Source organism: Sipha flava, unplaced genomic scaffold, assembly GCF_003268045.1.
Source record: "Sipha flava isolate LNK unplaced genomic scaffold, YSA_version1 174_pilon_pilon, whole genome shotgun sequence".
NCBI lineage: Eukaryota > Metazoa > Arthropoda > Insecta > Hemiptera > Aphididae > Sipha > Sipha flava.
Window position 1 is genome coordinate 568,598 of NW_020272000.1, and position 18,912 is coordinate 587,509.

Genomic DNA, 18,912 nt, shown 5'->3' on the forward strand with positions numbered 1-18,912 from the left:
TGAGATATACTTGGTCGAGGAGGACAGTATACTGCTGATAGTGTTATAGAAGTATGATTTATTGAAATTGAAATATTAATTGCTTGGATAGTAGGTTTTTGAAAACACGGCAGTATATGATGTTGGATTGAGGATGAGATTAAAATTGCGGTACCAGCATGAGACGCTTCATCAGGGTGATTGGTTTTGTAAATATTGAAACCGGGAAAAAAAATATTTGGATTGGCAGTAAAATGAGTTTCAGTGATAAGAGTTACATCAATTTGATTTTCTATAAGAAAGTTTAATAGTTCAAATTTTATTTTGCTCGAGACCGTTAACATTACAGAGAATGATTTTAAAAGATTTTTCATAGGATTCATTATTTATCATTATTTAATATTAATTTGTTTATTACAGTGGTGAGTAATTAAATTAAAGGGTTAATCGATTTTTTAAAATCTACCAAGAAAGAGGATAATTGATTATTTGTTATATTATCGGGAGAATCAAATTGAGGATATGTTTTATTTGAAAAACTATGATTCTGGAGGTTTTGAGTAAGATTAGGAAAAGTTTAACTGTCTGTGACGTTAGGTGGAATGAGATGGGTCGTATCAAGAGATCGCTGTTCCTACTTATTTGCAGTAGAAGTATTAATATTAACATGTTTTTTAAAAGTTGTATTTGATTTAGAATTTGAACGTTGTAAGCTTTTGTGAACTGAACAGCCCCGGTAATTGGCAGTGTGGACGCCTCCACATAACGCACGCGTTAAAGGTATATCTTTTGATTTTGTACACTGTGAAGTGGGATGGAAATCGGCACAACAAACACATCTAGGAGGATGTGCACAATAACTTTTTGAGTGACCATAATCCTGAAAATTGGAGCACTGAATAGTATTGCGTTGCTTATGAGGTTCTTCTACCTTTATTTTGGTATGAAACAATGAAGTCAATTCGAATATCTCATTGTTGATTTAAGCGGGTTCAAGATCAACAAAAAATATTGGGAGAGAACCTTTAGCGGATTTGAGAATAATATTGATAACTTGGCGAACAAAAGAGCCGCGGTCTTCAATGGCAGCTCCTACTTCGGAAGTTGAAGAAGAAGAATGCAAGTTACGGATAACTATACGAAATGCTTTATTTTCACGAGCTTGATAGGTATGGTATTCCGCATTACCAATTTTTAAATATCTAATGACTTCGCTATAAGAGTCCGAATTAGTGGTATTAATTTTTAAGTTAGTTGTCGATGATTTGAAGTTGAGGTTTTGAGATGAGATTAGTTTTATTAATTGATTTTTAATTCATTAAAATTAGAAACACCACGTACGAATATCGGTGGGGGTAACGGAATGTGATTTGTTTGAGAATCGGTTTAACTAGAGTTATTTGTTGGTGTTACGTTCGTTGTAACAGAGTTTTCATTTTTAAGTGTAGGGAGAGAATTGAATCTGTTAGTGCTGACAAAAAAAGGTTTGAGTTTTTTTTTTAGTTCAGATCATTCGGATGAGCTAGTTGATGAAAGATTGAGTTTTGAATTGTTTTTGACTGATTTAAAATCGATATCATGACATTCGCCGTCGGAAAAAACACCATTTGAAGTGTTTGGCATACTTGGAACGCTTAGATGATGATTTGCATTATTATTAATCAAATTAAATCAAAGCTTGAACTGCTCGATGCCGGTCTGTTATCGGTCAAATAATAATGAAATAAGATTGGAACGACTGCCGGCGGCTGGGGCGGGGAGTTCCAATAGATAAGTAATAATTACAGTGGTTCAACGGTAAGATATGTGTACAATTAAAATTACCAGAAAATTGAGACTCGTGGGCTGGAATCAATGTGAAATTTCGAAAAGATAGCAGTTTTGGCGTCAGTGTAACACAACTGATCGATAGGTAGAAATCTTGAGATTATACATAGGACACTTTTGTGGTTAGAGAAAAATAAAACACACAGTGGAGAAACGGTACGCACATATCGTAACGGAGTACAACGAGCGAATGGGATTCATATCTTAGAATTTTTAGGCATAGTAATAGCTATTATATCTAATATAGTTATAAATTAATAATTTATTTTGTCTTAAAAATTATTAAAAATGTTTGAAATTTTCAATTATGCATACAAATATAATTATGATTTGAAAAATTATTGTATTCTAACATTCAGTTGTATACAATTGCTCGCTTTTTATGATTGTTTACATAAAATATTTTCGTTCGCAGAGCGGCCACAGCAGCTTTAGTGGAGAAACAAAGCAGCGAAATGTTGGAGCTAATTAATGAGAAGCGGAGTGAGTATATGATGGCCGAATCGTTGTACATGGACGATTCAACAATACCTGACGAAACAACCGAAGCACTCAATGACAATGTACAACCGTATCCAGGCAAAGCCCCGTTACCACCATCACCACATGGTGTAGCTCAAGCTAAGTTCCAATTGTATTCAGACCCGTTAGAATTTGCACACATCGACCAGATCGCCATATCGGTAAGACACGATGACAGAAAGGTGTAACCCAGTGGTTCTCAACGGGGGCAATATCGCCCCCCAGTGGGCGGTGAAGTGTCACAGAGGGTCAATGAACTAGTTTTGGGCGGTAGGGGGGCGGTGAACTAATTTTGGGTGGTAGAGGGACGGTAAACGGTTCACGCAAAAACGTTGTAGATGGTGTCGGTGTGACCTAAAAATAATTCATACTTGATAATCCATACAATAACTGTCAGTCACTACTAAATCTACGCATTGCACTATAACTTATCTTTGATTGTTGACAAATTTATTATCTTAATTATTTTAGCGATTGTGCGTTGACATTATACTTTATTATAGGTACCTATATTAACCAACCTTTTAGTACACCGTTTGATTTGACCCGCGTATGTTGTATATTAGTTTTCGTTATATTCAGTCGGTTGGTAAAGTGTTTTTTTTTAAATTGTTTTCAATTTCATAAAATTGTATTTACAAAAATGTCTGATGCAAAAAGAAAATGCCGTCAATATAATACGACGTATTTAAAGTTTGGATTTATTCCATCGCCATCCAACATACAGCTCCCTATGTGTTTAATTTGTAACAAAGTGTTCTCCAATGAGGCAATGAAACCATCTCGTTTGCAGGAAAATTTGCAAAAAGTTCATTCTGACAAACAAAATAAAGATTTGTCGTTTTTCACAAATATTAGGGACAAGTTTCTGAAGGCACCATCGGTCTCAGGCTTATGCGCAGGCTCATCAAAACAATGCGATGATGGTTTGATTGCTTCTTATAATATATCGAAATTGATCGCAAAATCGGGAAAAGCCCATACCATAGGCGAAGAGTTAATACTTCCAGCTGTCAAAGAAATTTTAGAAACGGTTTTACACCATTCAGCCTCACACAGTGTAATACAAAATGTCCCATTAAGCAACGATACTGTGCGACGGCGAATCGACGAAATGGCGGAAGACGTTGAAATTTCATTATGTGAACTTCTAGTATCCACCGAATTTTCACTTCAAATCGACGAATCAACATTACCGAATAATGAGGCATTACTATTGACATACGTCCGGTTTGTAAACAAAGGAAAAATCGTTCAAGAAATGCTTTTTGCAAGGACCTTGATTACTGACACTAAAGGTGAATCTATTTTCAATATAGTCAAAGACTTTTTTAAAGAAAAAAATATTCCTCTTAAAAACGTTATATCTATTGCCACTGATGGAGCACCTGCAATGGTAGGACGTCATCGTGGGTTCATAGCTTTTTTTAAAAAAGAAATACCCGGTATTTTAGCTATTCACTGCGTCATTCACAGACAAAATTTAGTTGCAAAAAACCTCAGTGATCGTTTGCATCAGTCATTACAATATGTTATATCTGCTGTGAATAAAATTCGTAGTAATTCGTTGAACAATCGACTATTTACAAACCTATGCAAGGAAAACGACGAAGAATTCAATCGCTTGCTTTTACACACCGAAGTTCGCTGGCTCTCCAAAGGTGCCTGCCTCAATAGGGTTTGGAATCTTTTTGATTCTGTGCTTTAGTTTCTTGAAGAGAAAGATGTAAAGCTCAAAGACAGGTTGTTACTATTTAAAAGCGATGTTGCTTATATGACCGATTTATTTGCAAAGTTTAATGCCATTAATTTGCAACTGCAAGGTGACGAGCTCAATTTAATAACGTCAAAATCGGTTATTTCTGCATTCCAAAAAAAATTTACTTTGTGGAAGACCAATTTTGGTCGCTAAGAGTTCAGCCAGTTCCCAGTCTTGGCTGATCTGCACAAAAACAGTGAAATATCTTTCGACAACATACAAGTTTACTATAAACATCTCGAGTCTTTACATATGGACTTTTCAGAACGTTTTAAGGATATTTTGTCGTTGGAAGTTCCTCAATGGGTCATGAATCCTTTTATAAATATTGAGACAGCAGAGATACAAATTCAAGAAGAACTAATCGAACTTTCAACTGATGAAACATTGAAATCCAGTTTCAAAGGTAGTGACCGGCTCACGGAATTTTGGCTTAAAACTAACATAGTTCATAATTATCCTGGACTGTGGTCTCTCGTTAAAAAATTTTTAATAGCCTTTCCTTCCTCATACCTCGTCGAGCGAGGGTTCAGCACTGTAACAGATTTGATTACAAAAAAAAGGAACCGACTGGATATCGTGACAAGAGGAGATTTACGACTTAAGCTAACAAACATCGAACCTAATATAAAAAAACTTGCTAAAAACCACCAAGTTCAACCATCTCATTGAAGCCTAGCAATATATTTTTAAAGAAAATAAAAAATGTATTTATATTTATATTTTTTTAAATAATTAATTTAATATTTATTTATTTATTTATCAATATTCATTTTTTTTTAATTAATTTCCATAATACTAGTTCTATAAATAAAAACATGAGTTATTAGATCATTTCAATTTTTTCTTTTAAATTTTCCAAATACCCTTAATTATAGAGTTCTTACATTGTAGGGGCGGTTAACAAATTTATTGACACTCAAGGGGGCGGTAACTTAAAAAAGGTTGAGAAACACTGGTGTAACCGCTAATCATTTAATTAAATATATTATAATATATTATTAAATTATAATAAATATATTATTATTTCCGTTAGTCTTTGTATGAGGTAAATGACAGTATATTTTTGAAGTAGATTTTAATTACTGTAAGTGATCGAAGTTGAAGGATGTTAATATTTCGTAAATACCTAATATATTGTATATACTCTTCAGATTATAAATTAATTATTAACTATAAATTAAGTTAAATTATTAGTAAATCTAATATAGTATTGTTTTAAATAATACAAATAATATGAAAATGAATATAAATATAATATATTTTAATATTATATATAATACTAGCTGAATCATCCGGTGTTGCCCGGTAAAATAGTTATGAGGGTTGAACTCCTTTGAGTGCAACTAGCTGAGGAAATAATGTATTTTTAAAACTAATTCGTCGACGATCATAGAGACGTCAAAGAGAAGGGGCTGTGCTACAATGTCGGTTTCCGTACGACGACAATATGAAATCGATATACTTTTATCATAAATCGTATAACGGGTTACCCTTCACGGATTTTCCTGCAAAACTTTAATAGAAATACGAGTATAATCTCCTCCTCCCTCGAAACAAAAAATTATTGCCAAGCAGTTTTCCTAACCCAGGCATTCAACCGGGTGTAGACAGAGGGACTTCTTTACAAACTCCGTTTTCTAAGAGCCTCCTTACTACTTACACCAAAGTCTTTCCTGACCAACTCTTCACCGATCCTCAACTTTTCTTCAGGATCATCTATTAAAACTTCAAAGTTGGTTTTGTCTTTGGAGAATTAAAATAAATGAATCCAAATCTAATCACATAACTTTCACTCTACGCTCTATTAACAGCCATCCTGTATCGATAAACAATAATATAATCCCTTAACAAGACAACGTTAAATATCTAGGCATACATCTAGACAAAAAACTAAATTGGGCATATCATATAAAAACTAAACGAAAATCCTTCAATTTGCGTCTTCATACCCTGAGAAATATTTTACGTTCCAAATTTCCTCTGAGAACAAAAATTCTAATTTACAAACAATTCATAGGAGTAACCATGACGTACGGGATACAAATATGGGGAACATGTAAAAATTCCAAGCTTAATAGACTCCAATCATTTCAATCTACAAACTTACGAATTATAACTGGCGCCCCATGGTTTGTCAGCAATCAGTCCCTACATAACGACCTAAAAATTCGAATTCTTCTCAAATTAGCCTCTCAATACTACAAAAAACTACACTCAGCTACAACTAACCACCCAAACCCACTTATCTCCAACCTCCAATTCATATCAAACCCAATCAATTCATTACGTCATTTGAAACATCAATGGCCTAGATATCTATTAAAAAACTAACTAACTTGAGTCATGAGATTTGAAGTGGTGTCATTGGACACTACCTTCTATCAAGCATACATGTCACTACCTACATTTATAAAAATTTACTTATTGTATTAATAACGTATACAGATTGTAAATATTTTTTTAAAAAAATAAATAAAAAAATTAAAAAAGTAAATAATAATGATAAATTAATTATTATAAAACTTCTCTACAAACTACATTTGATATATTTTCATTTGATGCCAGAATAACTAAACTTGTGGGCGTACTGATTCATAAAATATTAACATAAAATTGTCTATGTGAAAAACAATCTTCTCATACATCTATCTCTGCAATTTCCAATGTCTGACCTTTTGATTTATTTAATATCATAGCACAACATACTTTGACAGAAAACTGCATTTTCTTGAATTGAAATGGGTAACTGATAGTATATATCAAAATTATAAATCGATACCTAGCTCTAATAGGTTCGTCTCTGCGTTGATTATGAATCAGTCACTTAGAATAGTCTCGTTTATATATAGAGATTATTATAAATATTTATTTCAATAAGGAATGGACAATTTAAATTAAAAAAGTAAATAAATGGCCTTTGACCACTATGTGTAATATTTTGGATTCCATTATTTTTGATTTTACCTAAATATTTAGTAGTTTACCTAAGTTAATGATTGGACTTTCGTCTATCACATATATAGATATCTAGCAAATCAAAATATGAAATAATCAACTTGATATTATAGTAAATTAAGTGTTTTGTTTTCTGTATTATTATAATTTATTCGTTATAATAACAAAATATAAAGATATAAAAAAGAAAATTACATGGGTATAAATTCATTAGATAATACAAGTAATAAAAACCCGAAATTATTTTTAGAACTCAATAAGGAAACTAATTGCCATTAATGCAATTAAATATTATATGATATAGGGTAGATAAAAAATTGTAATTTTTATATAAATATACACATATATCTTTTATGCAAAATGAATAAAAAATAAGTTACACATCATAGTAAACGGTTTTTATATGTATTTTAAATATTTCATAGTACGAGTACATTTCATTGTTTTTAATGTATTACTGAGAATGTTGATCGTTTAAAAAATATGTATGATAACTGAAGCACAAAATTTTAACACATCAAAAAAAAAAAAATTACAGAACGCTATTGATAGACTATGATGATCCTTTTCATACCACGATTTCCGTTATTAAAACGGGGTTTCACGTCGATTCGTTCTGGTAGTTTTCAATGACAAGAATACATACAATAACGTTTAGCATTACATTTCTGAATTCCATAAAAAATTATAAAAAATAGACACTATATTTGAAAATAGTTTTGATGCAATTATGGTTTATTCACTAATAAATTTACGAAGTCGATTATTTACTCATATATTATCCAAATTATTTTTAAATATTAATTTAAATTATCTAAAATGATAATAAACATCATGTAAAATATATTAAAAACATAATTTATTATAATAATAATGAAATATTTTAATTTTATGTTTACTTATTGACAATTTTTTTTATAGGTAGCACAAGAAGACCAAAAAACTTTTACAGACTTAGTTAGGATGTTAGTTGGAAAATGCGGTTCGGATATAGAAAAAGCTAGGTAAGAAAAAAAAATAAAACAAGATTTATTTAAAAATTATTAAGTATACAACAATTAACATCAGTATAAAATAAACACTTGGTATTTGGTGATTAAATTTTTTCTATTAATCAAAAAGCCTATTAATAATATTATAGAAACTAAAATGTATAAACTTATTTTAAGATATAAGATAATTCATTAATCTATTATTTATATTTATTAAATAATACATTTTATTATATTTAGGACGATTTTTCGATGGATTACAGTAAAAAATCTGAACACGATGAATTTTGATGACAATTTAAGAGGCGATACACCCATGGGTTTACTCAGAGGTATAAAACATGGAACGGAAAGTTACCACGTTCTATTTAAACGACTATGCAGGTGAGCATACAATAATAATAATTTATAAGTCGTGAATTCACCACTATTCTTGCACATTTTTCCGTTTCAATATTATAGATGAAATCAGTTTAAAATATTGTTATAATTTAATTTTCATAGTTTATTATCTTATTTTTATTTATTTTTTCTTACGACAATTTTCACGGTGTACTTATAAAATAATTATATCCTAATTACCAGGAATCATAACTTATAGCATTTACATTTTTTTTTTTTTTTTTTTTTGAGAGATCTAGTGATACCTATGTGATCTATACATTTGTTTTATATAACTAAGAAGTTAAATACGAAATTGTATGTTGCATATTTTTGCGTATTTCAAAGTATAAGTGCTATTTTGCTTTTTTTTCTATTTTGCAGACTTATTCTTGCATATTTAGAAAATTGTTATTTGCTATTTTGCTTTTTTAAGTTTTTTTCAATTCTGTAGCGTTTAAAACATTTTTTCTTAATAATAACAAGTAATTATAGTAGTATTAATTTTTATATTTTTAATTAATTCATCTTAATTAACTAATTCTACTTCTTTTGGTTTAAATTATATATTTATTTGTATCATATAGCGACGCTATCAGAATTTTAATAATAAAAGTTAATTTTTTTTTTATACGTGATACGTTTTTTTTTAATAAAAAGTGAAAATTTTTTAATTTTCACGTTATATTTATTTTTGCATATTTTTGTATTTTTAGTGCATATTTAAGCACTTATATGAATATTTTTAAAAGCATATTATAGAGCTTATAATTACTTTTTTTAAAGCTATAAGTTATGAGCCCTGCTAATGACTTTATAAAAAATAAATTAAGTACCCGTAATATGCATTTTGCAGACCAATTTTAAACCATTGATTTTTATACATGTTTTAAAATCAATATTTTTAATATTATTTAAATTAAACCTATCTAGGTTATCTACATCTTCGGATATTTAGTATTCAACGATTTTAGCTATTTTTCACAAAACGAAAGTTGTATTCGATGCGCCTAACGTAAGATTTACAAATTCAATGCTAAAGCTCATAATATTACTTACATTTAATGTTTAGTTACGCTGGTTTGCATTGTGTTGTCATCAAAGGATATTCAAAATCTGCCGGCTACCAGCCTGGTGTTCATTTCGAAGATAGCCGTTTCCGAAATTCGTGGAATGCCGTATATGTGGCCGGAGCATGGCGATTCGTACAATGTAATTGGGGAGCACGGCATCTAGTCAACGCCAAAGAAGTGCCCAAAGTGGGCGCTAAAGGAAAATCTGACAGTCTCAGGTTAGAAATAATTGTATTACAAAATAGTTTTTAAATATTTTTGTAATTATCGTTTTATAATGTATTTAAGATCTTATAACTAGTAACTTTATATGCTTTTCCTTAGATCACAGTAAAAAATTTTGTTTATGGAATATAGTAGTATTTTTGGAATTAAATTAATAGTAGTAAAATATTTTTAATTGAGTAATCATTAATTGTTACGTATGGAACGATATGTTATAAAAATATATCATTAATAATTATATTTTATCAAATTTTAATGAGATTTAGTTTACATCATAAATACGACACTATATTATTTAAGTACAACGTAGTAAACGAACAAATTTCACAAATTTTATTTATAAGAATAAAAATATAATTTAAAGAGTAAAACATTTTTAAATATTATAAATTAAAAGCAGTTTTCACTACAAAACGTTCACAACATTTCTTGAAATTGTCTTAGAATATTTTTAACATTTTGTAATTCCTACACGTAATATAAAAATAATTTAACCGTTCGAATGTTTGTAGTGATGTTCATATAAAACGACGAAGGCTATAAATAATTATTGGCAACAACAATAGATGAATATATTTCATTTTTTTGCCCATCATCTTATAATGATAAATACAATATTTTACAGGTATGAATACGACGATCATTACTTTTTGACGGATCCTCGAGAGTTCATCTACGAGTTTTTCCCGCTACAACCTGAATGGCAATTGCTAAAAAATCCTATCACTCAACGAGACTTTGAAGATTTACCGTTCGTTAGGTCTCTATTCTTTAGATATGGTCTTTACTTTCCTGATTCCAACACAAAAGCCGTCATGTATACGGATGCAACAGGTAAATTATTATACAATTGTATTAATTTATATATAAAACGTTGGAAATATACTATATATTACTATATAAGTAAGTATATAATATACTTAATGCTAACAGTTTATATGTTGACAAACCATACTATTTAAATTTCTGAATAAATTAATCTTTATATAAAATGGTTAAATTTTCAGTTTGATAACCAAATCCAATATCTATTTTTGTGAGCAGACCAACATATTTTGCGCCATATAAACAAATATAATATATACTTTATTGTACAATGCCTGATTTAATAAAAAAATTATTAATCAATCAAATTTTAAAAAAGGTAAAACTCCTAAGTTAGATGAAACTTTATGGTTAGGTACAGAGACGGATGAATAATATTGCTATATTGATCTTTTAAATTTAAAACCAATGCAACCAATGTATCATTGACCGTGAAAAAGTGAATCTGAATTTTCCACGAATTACCCCCCCCCTAATACTAACAAAATAAAAATTTTCACCAAAATCCTCCCATGATTACGATTAGGGTTCGGAACTTAATGCACTTAAAAAGTACTAAATATGTATGCACTTATGTGCTTAAAAAAGTACAAATATGCTCTAAAAATATGCACTTATATTTAATTATTTTACACAACATTTTCATTAGCACAAATATTTTTTTAAATTTGTTAATAAAAAAAAAAAAACAAAGTAATAAAAGTTATTTTTATTTATATTTTTTAATCATAATTTAAACAAAAAAATAATAAAAAAATCGCTTTAAAAATTAAAAATGTTCCTTGAGTAAAAAAATGCACTTCTGTCGAGTTATATTTATATACCTGAAATACATAACACAAATTACTAAATTAGAAAAACCACCAGGTACATGCCTAATTAAAAAGTATTTTAATTAATAATTAAAATGCATTGGATATAATTTTGTTCTTACCTTCCAAAGTGTTACATTGGACCACTAAACTTTTTTTAATGTTTTCAAAATTGAAAGATCGCCGATTATCCACGAGCAAAGTTTTGTACCTTGAAAAACTACGTTCAACATCAGTTGACGTAATCGGCGCATATTTGAAGTAAGTAATATCGTCACCGGTCAAATCATCAGGAAGACCTTCCATTGAACTTTCTTGTCCACTTAATATTTTTGAAATATTAAGTATCGTTTTAAATCCACAATTTTTCTCCAATACATTATTGAATTTTTGAAATACCACAACACCAATTTCACCCTCACAGTCGTTTAATTTATTTTGGACATATTTAACTGCAGATAATGCTTCGGATAGTGAAATATATTGTGTTTCAAGTTTCGTAATATATTCCGGTATAAATCCAAAATTTGAATGTATGTATACTAAATTAGCTTCCATATTGGGATCTTGAATTAACTGTTGAGCTTCTTTAACAGAAATTGCATCTTCAGAATTTATACTTAGTAATACTCTACGTATATCCTTGTAATATTTGCAGCAATAGGAAGCTGCCATTATCCATGTACCCCATCTAGTTAGTATTGGCTCTGGTGGAAGTGGTATGGCTGGTGCTTCACTTTTAAACACTAAAACACGTGAAGGCGCTTTTAAGAACACCTGTTTAACCCTGGAAATAAGTTTATCAACTTTCTTAAACTTTTCCCGTATACTTTCGGCTACTCTATGGATACCGTGTGCGAGACATGTTAAGTGTATCATTTTAAAGTACAGTGATTGAAGTATTCGCCCAGCTTTCACCATGTATGGTGTGGCATCGGTCACAAACAATAGGACGTTATCATGACGAATTCCGTTTGGCCAGAGGACGAACATTGAATGATCAAAAAGTTTAACTATCGTTGAATTATTTGCTTTTTCCAAAACTTCGGTTGTTAGCAAATAAGTTTTTCCCGGTACGTCAGTATTTAAAGTTCCTATTATAACGTTAGCTACATATCTGCCTTCAGAGTCTGTTGTTTCGTCGATAGACACCCATATTTTATTTCCTTTAATTTGTTCTCTTATATTTTTTATAGTTTCTTCGTATATGTCGTCGACTTAAGTTTTGCGTAGTGTCGAGTCACTAGGAATTTCTCTTGACGTATACTTTTCTAAAAATGATTTTAATTGAGGATTACTTATTTTGTAAAGTGGTATGTTTGCTGACAATAATGCTTTACACAAATCGTGTGAAAAAAGACACTTTTTCGGAGTATTAGTTACTAGCTGTTGAATTTCAGAATTTGTGTTTTTTACGTTTTTTCTAATAATTGCTCGTTTATGTTTCTCAGTGTTAACGTGTTGAGTGACCACAAATTTTCGATCACTGTTAACTTTCACTTAACATAACTTACAGAATAAAATACTTCCGTCGGTTTTGAATATATCCTATATCCGTACCATATTCCAAAACTAAACTATTCAAACGATTTTTCGCAGATTGTTTGGTTTTCGGCATTATGAAATAAAAATAATATAAGTAGGTAATTGAAACAAGAATGACGCATAGAACTACTAACTACAACAGATAACACGGACGTATAAGCCGGAACTGACAAAAATATCTAAGCGGTAGGTCTTTAAATGCCATTAACAATAGTCAATAATCATTGAGTTATTTTCCTATAAAAGTATTTATAGAAAATCGTCGTACTTCGATAGCAGCTGTTTCTATTTTAGATTTGTATAATATTCTATTTTAGATAAAGCTATCTGTAGTTGTAATTTATGTATATATATTAATATTATATCATATTAACCGATAGCGGAAAAACAGTTTTTAATGTCAAATGGAAATTTGAATAATACGATACAAGAATATTTAGTAAGGTCTCTGAATATGAATGTATTTATTTTTTTATTTACAAATTTTCATGTTGAATCTCCTAATCTCCATAAATTATAAAATATGCTTTAAAAAATTGTAAAATTAAGAAATGTGCTCTAAAATCTAAAAATCACTAAATATGCAAAAATATGCACTAAAAACTTTTGATATGTTTTTCGTAGTGTCTTGGAATGAATTTCTAGCTTGCTTAGCAATAAATCTAATGGTTCAAAAAAATCATGCAAATGCAACAACTTCCGAGCCCTAATTACGATATACGGATAAATCCTTTTGGTTAAAATTATGTGCACATACACAAAAAACACATATGATTAACTACTACATTTCTTGTATCATTCAAAATCTAACACACAGTAGTGTAGGTAAGAAGGGATAGGAGCAGTGCCGCAATTATGAATTCTGAAACTCATGTGCAAAGATTTATTTTGAGGCCCCAAATTAATATTACATTTTTTTTTTTACTTGATCTTTGTATTATTATAGCAATTACTTGGTATTTTTATTGTTATAACTTCGATTTAATCATCTGTAATCTGATATATATAGTATGTCATATATTATACCTCCTAATTAGAGAAGAAGCTTGTATTATAAATTTTATAGTTCATTATATAATATAGTTATTTAATATAAAATTCATAAAATGTCTAAAATCAATTTTAATTCATGCATTTAATTTTTCTTTTTATTTAAATCAACTGTTATAAAATTATTAATATAATTAATATTATTAATCATAGTTTTATTTTTTAATACAACCAATCAATTATAATATAATAATCAACAATTTATTAATTCGCCTTAAATTTAAATTATTTTAAAAATTTTTTTCTAGTATTTGCATTGGCAGTCTGTTAAAACTTTATCAATATTGAGTTCTCGTGTCCGTTTGTTTTCTTTATTCAAAATACTTATATTTTTCGATCTTGAAAAAGAATTACGAAGATAATTTTTTATTAATTTGTACTTAGAATAGCTGCGTTCTGCTGACGCAACAGTTATTGGTAATGTTAAAAATAAAAGACATACAGTTAATACATCTGGATTACTTGAAGACAAATCCAATTCAATAATAAATATACATAGATCATTTATATTTTTAAGGTTTTGAGATAAAATGATTGTTTTTAAGCATGTAATTTGCCGCGTGAAATCTGCAGTGCGCCGCCACTATTTATAACAGATAGGGTCCCTGCGATAATGACTAATATTCCACAAATTATATTGTTATACTTTATAATATTATTTACGCAATTCATATAATTTGTACACTAATAAAGTCGAGGCCCTCAATAAGTGACTATAATCGATAATAGCAATATTACTGACAAAAAAACTATAAATAGGTACTAACCTACTAAATAATATAACAGCCATGATCTTACTATCGCACCGGGTTTCCATGAAAAATAATTACTCATATATTTGATACCTGTTTACTGTAAAACCGAATTATTTATTGATCCATTTTAAAATACTAGGTACTTGCTTAATATTAATTATCATCTACTAATGCTAATAATAAATGTATTGAAAATCAACTACAAAAAATCAAAATACTTTCGAAGCACGAGTCTCGAGAAAGCAACTAATTACCTATATTGGCTAGATATATTTTGAAACAGACTATCTTCAATTTTTAGCTTTTGCTTTGGGAAGCTCGTGTGCATTGCACACCTTGCACACCCATTTGTTATGGCACTGGATAGGAAGTTTAACTTCCTATTGCCAAAATCCCAGCCAGTAAATAAATAGGTAATAATACAAATAATCAGTGGTGACTCGTGGGTGTTTAATGAAATAAAGCATATCCAAAAAAAATATAACCAATATTATATATACATATAGATACATATGTATATTAGAAATTGTAAACATTAACGTCGGTGGTCGATAGTAAACAGAAACACGATTGTTGTTTTGAAGATAAAGACTAACATTATCAGCTGATAATCAGAATATAATAAACAAATAAGAGTAAAAATAAATCATAATGCCGATGCCGACGCGCAGCGGCGCGGTGACATTGAAAATAATTCCCTGAAAACAATTTAATTGGTTATGTGTACATCAATTCCATTATAAAGCCTGATTCACACCTGACCGACCATCATTCGAAAGAATGTTTTGACGGTCCGGTTCGTGCCGGTCTGTGTCGTCGGTACGTTTAGTGTCGGTGCAGTGTGAACGTAGAAACCGACTAACATCGGTGAAAAACTATTCAAATTCACATAATTTTATTTAGAACTGAAAATATTTGATTTTCTATATTCCTTTTCAAGTACAATTTGTAATCCTCACGTTAGTTTATCAAAAATACAACATTTTAATCCACTCTTTGAATTTATTCAAGGAATAAGGATTTTTATATCAATTTATTTCTATGCTCATATTATTTTTTGTACCATTCTTATTATCAGGTATCAACACCTATTAAAAAAATTCAAAACAAATTACAAAATTCTAACACGTGAATGATAATAAGCCGTTAAGTTTCAGCCCGGTACTGTGCCGTGCCGGACAGGTGTGAATCAGCTTAACTAGTGTTGTGTTTCGACTTGTTTTAATTTTTACATTGTACAAATGTGCATAGCAATAGTGTGCACTACTGCACCACTATAAAACACACACCAATACCGTTCCGTCGCGGACAACCACCTGTCCGTTTGGACTTCAGAATAACCCAATCTAAATATTATGTTATTTTCATAATATTCTGAATTTATATTTTTATATTTTGAAAAATAATCTTAATAACACTACAGGTATTTAGTTGTAGTATTATGGTTTATGTTTTGAATTTTTTTTTGAGTTTGGGTAGGTAGTGCGCGTACACTTGTGCACATGTACACGACGAGTTGCCAATACAAATAATTCTTACCTAAATAAATTAAACCTCCTCCATAAATAATCTTCACCGACGATCCTTTCTATCACCCATTATTTCAATAATGTATTACCGAATTTTGGTAAAAGATCATCAACACATTTGTATAGATATCTAAATTCGGATACGGATTAAGAATTTTTCACAAATTATAAAAACAATTTAAATTTTATCAAAAGTGGTTATTTTTCTATATATATTTAATTAATTATTTTACATTATCAACTTTTATAGTAATTATTATTTTAAAATATAAACTATAGCTGTTCTTAAGTTGTTATCATAATACTTTATAACTTAAAAAACCTATCTTACTATTCACGTTTTTTTTTACTACGGTATGCAAAAAGCAACTGAAATCCATAACTAATTTTGACCCAGGTAAAAATAAATGTTCTAATAATACATAAGTACCGAGGTATTTTTAGTCGTAAAATTTTATGTACCCTACACCCACATCTTTAAGATAATGTTTTCTTACATTTTATGTAATATATGACCCCTATCGGTCCATAAAAACATTGAAACTTAAAAAAAAAGGAGTAGAACAAAAAGTTGATAAAAACAGGCTAGCTGTTTATGATTCAGTATTAACTTGACTATTTCATTATTATCTAAACCCAATTAACACTTAAACTTAATCAAAAATGGAAATTAATATCCAGATAATTATCTTACAAGTCAGGTTCTAAAAACTAAGTTAATTATACTCATTCGATGATTCTTTAATGATATAAAGTACTATATATGATTTCTGTAATTATTACGTTACACTTGCCATAACTAGTAGTGCGTATAATAGATGTATTCAAAACTTTCGCTTGATTAAAAGCAAAATATATTATTCATAACAGGAGCTGCTACAGTGCGAATAGCGATACCGACCAACATGCAATCCAACCTGATATTCCACTATAATTTAAAATTTTACGAAAGCGAAGGGGACACCTACGACGGAGTGAGCTTAAAGCGTTTTGTCATGCAGGTATTATAAAAATAAATGTACTCAATACAATAATTACATCCGCATTTGTGTTCTGACATTTTCAAGTCCGTTCTGGGAAATATCGTGTCATTCCGCGTTCATGCTCCAAACAGTGGAGCGTTCCTGTTGGATATATTTGCCAATTCAGTAACGCCAAAAGAATATTTGACCGGAGAACCTATGAAGTTTAAGAGCGTGTGCAAGTTTAAAATCATATGCGAAGAATTACAAACCGTTATGGTACCCCTACCGGACTGCGCAAGCGGCGAGTGGGGTCCTACTAAAGCTACACGGCTCTTTGGTCTCATACCTATATCGCATCAGGTAAAACAGATTTTACTTGATTTTGCTGATAGCATTAATTATAGTTATGATATTGAGTACATAATCTAGTAAATATTTACTAGTATGGCAATTTAGTGATTTCTATGTAGTACTGTTAATATTAATAAAAATTAGTTATGAAAGAATGAAAATTCACGGTTTATTATTTGAAAAATAAAAGTTCATAATGACTTTTAGATTATGATTTAGTACAGAAGAAATTTGAGCCACACAAATATTTTTATATTACGCAGGCGGGTGGCCGTAATTAAAAACATAATATTTTAATGATTGGCTATATTGCCAAAGGGTGTTTCACAAATTATAAAAAAAAAGTTTGGCGGAGCCCAGGTTAAGTACAACTGATTTTCAGTTGTATATTAATTATACAAGTACAATAAGATAAGATAGGTATCGAATGAGAGGCCAAGAGTTTACCTACATAGAAGAAATTTAAATACTTCAAAATATAACTACCATTAGGTATCGTTGTATATTTTGGACCTCCTTATAAAACCTTCAACATTTATAAGAACTTATTGTTTAAAATATTAATTATTATGCCTATTAATTATAAACATTTGACTGTTAATGTACTACTGGACATATTATTTTGTTAATTTTATATTTCTGTATTTCTTTATAGGATCCGTTAGTATTTGCTGGTCGTGAACTAGAAATTCAATTCCGAATGTCTAAGCCACTGACAGATTTTATGGCTACGTTGCATAAAAATGGTGTGGAGGAGAAACGGTTGGCAAAATATATTTCGCACACTATCATGGACGATTTTATAACATTCTTAATTGGATTTCCTGAAGAAGGTCAATACGGTTTGGATGTATACACAAGAGAGATATCATCTTCATTGTCATACAAGCCTGATGAAAACTACGAACATCGCCATACCAACGGTAGCATAAATGGTGAAAAACATTTGCTCACGCATTGTTGCAAATATTTAATTAACAGTTCAAAACGAAATTAATTTTTAAATGTTATATGAAAATGATTTTTAAATAACTGTATACTGTCTAAATTGTATAGGGTACAAATGTTTACGTATTTAACTTGATATTATTATTATTATTATAAATAACAGTAAATTATTTTACCTATTTAATTATGGTTTAATAAAATATTATATTTTTATCGCTAAATACAAATCATAACATGCAATTCTAGCCCACTAATGTTAATATATAAATTATTGAAATTAATTGTGTAGTTATTGAAAAAAAAACATTTACCTAATCAAGTTATCGAATTGTTATAACTAGGCTAAGGGACTTATAGCTCTAAAATATACACAAATATGCATGCAAATATGCTTCTAAAATCATTAAAATATGCAT

General features: G+C 29.5%; 2 protein-coding genes across 2 annotated transcripts in view; one reads left to right on the plus strand and one right to left on the minus strand.

Annotated features, from left to right (window-relative positions):
* The window catches only part of LOC112680198 (hillarin), a 50,033-nt gene extending 31,391 nt beyond the window's left edge, over positions 1-18,642 (plus strand). The window contains exons 5-12 of the mRNA XM_025550233.1: positions 2,222-2,489; positions 7,967-8,049; positions 8,278-8,421; positions 9,491-9,709; positions 10,342-10,550; positions 17,103-17,233; positions 17,300-17,557; positions 18,204-18,642. Of these exons, the coding sequence (XP_025406018.1) occupies positions 2,222-2,489; positions 7,967-8,049; positions 8,278-8,421; positions 9,491-9,709; positions 10,342-10,550; positions 17,103-17,233; positions 17,300-17,557; positions 18,204-18,545 (1,654 nt within the window). The 3' untranslated portion in view covers positions 18,546-18,642. The remainder of the gene's footprint in view (positions 1-2,221; positions 2,490-7,966; positions 8,050-8,277; positions 8,422-9,490; positions 9,710-10,341; positions 10,551-17,102; positions 17,234-17,299; positions 17,558-18,203) is intronic.
* Positions 11,327-13,216, minus strand: LOC112680199. The gene is made up of 2 exons (XM_025550234.1): positions 11,476-13,216; positions 11,327-11,365 (listed from the first exon to the last, which is right to left on the minus strand). The coding sequence occupies exons 1-2, from the start codon at positions 12,344-12,346 to the stop codon at positions 11,358-11,360; spliced, it is 879 nt and encodes a 292-aa protein (XP_025406019.1). The 5' UTR covers positions 12,347-13,216; the 3' UTR covers positions 11,327-11,357.
* Positions 18,643-18,912: the final 270 nt, after the last annotated feature.

Excerpts from the sequence above, each read along its gene's own strand:
- LOC112680199 (XM_025550234.1), bottom strand. The coding sequence starts at position 12,346 with ATGTTCGTCCTCTGGCCAAACGGAATTCGTCATGATAACGTCCTATTG.